General features: G+C 65.5%; 1 protein-coding gene across 1 annotated transcript in view; it reads left to right on the plus strand.

Annotated features, from left to right (window-relative positions):
• Nucleotides 1-2154: 2154 nt before the first annotated feature.
• The window catches only part of SAMD4B (sterile alpha motif domain containing 4B), a 5075-nt gene continuing 1951 nt past the window's right edge, over nucleotides 2155-5278 (plus strand). Inside the window, 7 exon segments of the mRNA XM_057387320.1 lie at nucleotides 2155-2542; nucleotides 3002-3466; nucleotides 3995-4255; nucleotides 4336-4445; nucleotides 4767-4853; nucleotides 5117-5180; nucleotides 5183-5275. Of these exon segments, the coding sequence (XP_057243303.1) occupies nucleotides 2347-2542; nucleotides 3002-3466; nucleotides 3995-4255; nucleotides 4336-4445; nucleotides 4767-4853; nucleotides 5117-5180; nucleotides 5183-5275 (1276 nt within the window). The 5' untranslated portion in view covers nucleotides 2155-2346.

Raw genomic sequence — 5278 nt, forward strand, 5'->3', positions numbered from 1 at the left:
GGGAGGCGGAGATGGATGCGGGATGCGGGGATGGATCCCGGGAACGCGCGGGAATGGATGCCGGAGGCGGGGATGGATGGCAGGGCGCGGGAGGGCCCCGAGAGTGGCTGGCGGGCTGGAGGGGCCGGGGGTGCCGGGGTTCCCGGAGCAGCCCCGGACCCGCCGCCCCGGAGAGGCCTCGGAGAGGCCGCGGCCGCCGCTCGGAGCCGCAGAACCGGCGGGGCGGAGCCGGGAGGGGCCGGGGCGGGGCCGCACGGGGAGGGGCCGCCGGCGGGAGCGCGGGCACACGGAGGGACCCAGGGATGGGCACGGACCCCGGGGTGGACACAGACAGAAGGACAGAACCATGGATGGACTCGGGGATGCAGGGACGGACCCATGGATGTACAGACGGATGGACCCACGAACACATGGATGGACACACGGACACACAGACAGAGCCAGGGACGCAGGGATGGACACATAGTGGAACCGAGGGACATATTCAGGGACACAGAGACAGACCCATGGACACAGGAACGGACACACGGATGGACCCAGGGACACGCTGCCCCTTCAGATGCCCCCAGTCCATGGGACCCCTCGTCGTGTCCCCCAGTTCTCCCCCAGCCCTCCTTTCCCGTTCCTCCAGCCCGTCCCTGTCAGCCCCCAGGCCCTTCCCGTGAACACGTGGAAACACCCACGGACACGCGGGCACACGGACACATGGATACACTGACAGATGCATGGACACACAGACGGACACATGCACACGCTGGGGACACAGGGATGCACTGGCAACGCTCTGGAAACACATTCTGGGACATTAGGGACGCTGGGCCAGCGAGACTGAAGACACTGAGATGTGCTGGGGACACGCTGGGGACGCTGGAAGAGAGTGGACGTACACTGAGGACACTGAGAGGTCCCTGGAGGGTACTGGGGGACACCGGGGGATACTGTGACGCACTGGGACGGCATTGGGGGTCACTTGGACCCACTGGGGGTGTCAGTGGGGCTCCCAAGTCCCGCCCCTCAGACCCCGCCCCCGGCACAGGCCGCGCGAGACCGCGGGGGTGTGTCCAAGAGAAGGGCGTGGCCTAATGATTGACTGTTGCACGGACGGGGCGTGGTCATAGCGAGAGGCGTGTCAAGCATCGAGACGGCGAGGCCCTGCCCCCACAGCGCGCGCGCCCGCGCAAGAATCCACATTGGCCGTCGCTCACGGTAGGCGTGGCCTGGAGGCCCCCCCTCCCCCCGCGCCGCTCCGCTCTCCCATTGGTCCATTGGCAGCGGCGCCGTGACGTAAGACGCAGCGTGCGTGTCGTGCGCGCTGACGTTGCGCGGCGGCGGTGGCGGCGGCGGCAGCAGTGGTGGCGGTGGCGGCGGCGGCGGTGGTGGCGGCGGTGGTGAGTGAGGGACGACAGCGGGATCCCTTGGGCCCGCGCGCATCACCCCCGGCACCTCCAGGCTGGGTCCGCCCGCGCTTCCCGGCACCTCCCGCCGCCTCCTTGGGCTTTCCTCAGCCCGGCCCCAGCGCCGAGAGCCGGCCCGGCCCCGCCGGGCCTGCGTCCCCTTCCTCCCCGCCCCGCGCTGAGGGGAGAACGAAGCGGGGCGGGGGCGAGGGGAAGAGCGTCTTGAGGGACTGAGGGGGGGGAGGGGGAGGCCTGTCCTTGTGCCCACGGGGGATCCCCGTAATTGAGGGGGATTCCTGTGTTTAAGGGGGGGGGGTGTCTCTGTATTTGAGGGGGGAGTCCTTATATTCGGAGGGAAGGGTCCCTGCTCCGTCTTGGGGGTTGTTCCTCGCCCCTTGTGGGGGTCCTTGTCACCATGAAGGGTGGTTGTGCATTTTGAGGGTGGCGTCTTGAGGATGGTCCCTGATCCCTTTCAGGGCTCACTTGTCCTGGTGGAAGGGGGTGTCCCTGTTCCTCAGGGAGGGTCCTTGTTTCTCACAAGGGTGAGGCCCTTTTGGGAGCCCTTTCCCTTCTGAGAGTCTCTGATTCCTTTTACGAGTCCGTGTCCCCGAAAGGGTGTCCCTTTCACCACGGGGGGGGGGGAGGGGAGGGGTCTCTGTCCCCCGTGGTTCCCCTATCACTGAGGCAGGGTCTCCCTATTTGAGGATTCTCGTGGGAGGTGCCATCTGCTAATCTCCTTTCCCCTCTCTCTGCAGGACCCTCAGGACCCTCCCCTGCTTTCCCAGCCCGGGGGGGCCTCTCGGCATCCCCCGCCCTCACCCCCCATGCACTGCCCAGCCCGGGGGGGCCCCCCCGCCACGTGAGGGGGGGGCAGGGCCGCTTTCCCTTTCCCCCCCTCCCCAAACCATCACCCCCATTGTTATTATCCCCGTTATTATCCCCAATCCCAGCCATGATGTTCCGGGAYCAGGTGGGGATCGTGGCCGGTTGGTTCCGCGGTTGGAGCGAGTGCGAGCAGACGGTGGCACTGCTGGCGCTGCTCAAACGCGTCACCCGCACCCAGGCGCGCTTCCTGCAGCTCTGCCTCGAGCACTCGCTGGCCGACTGTCCTGACATCCACCTGCTCGAGGCCGAGGCCAACAGCGCCGGTGAGGGGATGGGGGGTGTCTGGGGGGTGTTACGATTGCGTCTGATCATCCTTGTGGGTTTTTGGGGGGTTGTCTGGGGGCTTTTGGGAGGGTAGAGGGGGCTGCAAGGGGTCCTTGGGAGTCCTTGTGTCTTCCCTGTGGTGTCATGTGGGGTCCCAGGGGTCCCTGACTCCCATCCCTGTGTGTCCCCTGTCCATGTCCCAGCTGCCATCAGTCAGTGATCTCATGAACCAGCTGAGGCTGTGGTGGCCCTGGTGACTGCACATGTTCTATGTCACTTGTCCCAGCTAGTACCTCCCCAGTGCCCGCAGGAGCCAGCTGAAGCCATGGTGGCCGCTCCTGCTCGTGTGTGTGATCTTGTCCTTCCCTCTATCCCCCGCTGCTCATGTGTGTGACTCCATCCATCCCTCTGTCCCTCTCCGCTCATGTGTGTGACCACAGCCATCCCTCTGTCCCCAGCTGCCATCTCGCAGTGGCCCCAGGAGCCCGCTGAGGCCGCGGTGGCCCTGCTGCTGGCCCACCTGCCGCTGCTGCAGCCAGGGAACGCAGCAGCCAAGGCCGAGTACATGAAGAGGCTGCAGAAAGTTTTGGCCGACGCCATCGAGAGCAATCGCTGCGTGGAGGAATCGCGACAGCTGCTGTCCTACGCCCTGATCCACCCGGCCACCACGGCCGATGACCGCAGCGCGCTGGCCCTGTGGCTCGGCCACCTGGAGGAGCGCCTGGCCCCGCCCGGCCCCACCTCAGCTGCAGCTCCCCAGCGCCGGCCCCCGGCCCATGAGTGGCCTCCCGAGCCCCCGGAGCCTGGGGGTGGCAGTGGGGGGACCACCACGGCAGGAGGTGGGGCTTGGGCAGAGCAGCACCCCCCAGGCACAGCCACGGCACCCCGGGAAAATGGACACCCCCCATTCCAGCCTCCTGGAGGTACTGGGAGAGCGGGGGGAAATGGGGAGAATGGGGGGAAAATGGGGAGAACTGGGGGAATGGGGGTTAAAGGAGGGAAATGGGGAGTAAAAGCAGGGGGAAATGTGGGGAGAAAAAGGGAGAATGGGGAAAAAGGGGAAGGAAATAGGGAAAAATAGAGGAGAAATTGAGGGAAGAGGGTGGGGGAACAGGAGGAGAAAGGGGAAGAATGGGGAGAAAAAGGGGGGGAAGTAGCTGGGAAGGGGGTACAGGGAGAGGCTGGCAAGGATCAGATGAGGGGGAAGGGGCTGGGGAGAAATGGGAGGGGTCAGAGGGACCCAGGAGCTCAAGGAGGAGGTTTGAGAAAAGTGTTTTGGGGGGTCTTGGGAGACATGGAGAGGGAGTTGGGGGCAGGTTCCACTAATTGGGAAGAGACCTGGGGGTGTCCCACCAACTGGGGAGGAGTTTGGGGCATTGGGAAAGGTCCTATTGCCTGGGAAGGAGTCTCTGGTGCCCCCCCTGACCCTCTCCCCCCTGTCCTTCCCCCAGCCCTGCCGTGCCAGCTGCACCCCAGCCCCTTGAAGCGTTCACTGGCGCTGGTGCCTGGCAGCCCCCAGCCCGGCCCAGGGGGTGACTGGGCAGGGTCCGGGGGGCCCGAGGACCCTCCCACAGCCCCCCGGGGCCCCGCGCCGCCATTCGGGGACCACGCACCGCTGTCCCCACAGAGCAGCGTGGCATCATCGGGCAGTGAGCACACCGAGGAGCCCGGCGGGCGCAACTCCTTCCAAGAGGATGGCAGCGGCATGAAGGGTAGGCGGAGGGCTCCAGGGAATCCTGGGGGTTTTTTGAGGGATGTTGTCACCTCATGACTGTCCCGTGTTTCCTCGCAGATGTCCCCTCGTGGCTGAAGAGCCTGCGACTGCACAAATATGCGGCGCTGTTTGCGCAAATGAGCTACGAGGAAATGATGACACTGACTGAGCACCACTTGGAGTCACAGGTGAGCCCTGCCCATGCTGGGGATTGGCACTGGGAGGGAGTGGGGGGCACTGGGAGGGTACTAGGAGGGGACACTTCGGTCCCCAGGGGTACAGGAGTAACTGGAGTGGCCTGTGGGCCCTGGAGGAGGGGACTGGGGGGCACTGGGCTGGTGTTAGGTGGTCCCTCGTATCCCCAGGACTTTTGGAGGGAGTCCAGCATTCCCAGGGGTTGGAAGGGGACAAGTTCTCGGTGTCCTCAGTCTTCGTGGAAGGTGTCCCCAATGTCCCCTCAAGGGGCATGACATCCCCCAGAGATTTGTGACACCCCTTTCCCCTCTCAGAACGTCACCAAGGGTGCACGGCACAAGATCGCCCTGAGCATCCAAAAGCTGCGGGAGCGGCAGAGCGTCCTCAGGGCACTGGAGAAGGTCACTGGGGGCACTGGGAGGCAACTGGGGGGTACTGGGAGGGCACTGGGCTGGTGTGGGGGGAGTCCCCAGTATCCCAAGGGCTTCTGGAGGAGGTCCCTGATGTCCCCAGTCCTCCCCAATGTCCCCAGGGATGGTTTCGGGGGATGCCCAATGTCCCTGGGGGTGGGGGAGTTAGTTTGCAGTGTCCCCAATCTTCCTAGGGATGTCCCAGTTTCCCCCAAACCCGTGTCCCTGATGTCCTCTCCTGTGTTCCCCTGCAGGACATCCTGGAGGGGGGCAACCTATGGACAGCACTGCAGGAGCTGCAGCAGATCCTGGTGACCCCCATGATGCCTTCACGCCCCCCCCGGCCCCTGTCCCCGACGCCGAGGCCCCTGCGGCCCCTGTCCCTGATGGGGACATCCCAGGGCAGTTCACGCGTG

The sequence above is a fragment of the Malurus melanocephalus genome, unplaced genomic scaffold (genome assembly GCF_030028575.1).
Source record: "Malurus melanocephalus ecotype Western Australia unplaced genomic scaffold, MMel_1.1 scaffold_1186, whole genome shotgun sequence".
NCBI classification, from domain to species: domain Eukaryota; kingdom Metazoa; phylum Chordata; class Aves; order Passeriformes; family Maluridae; genus Malurus; species Malurus melanocephalus.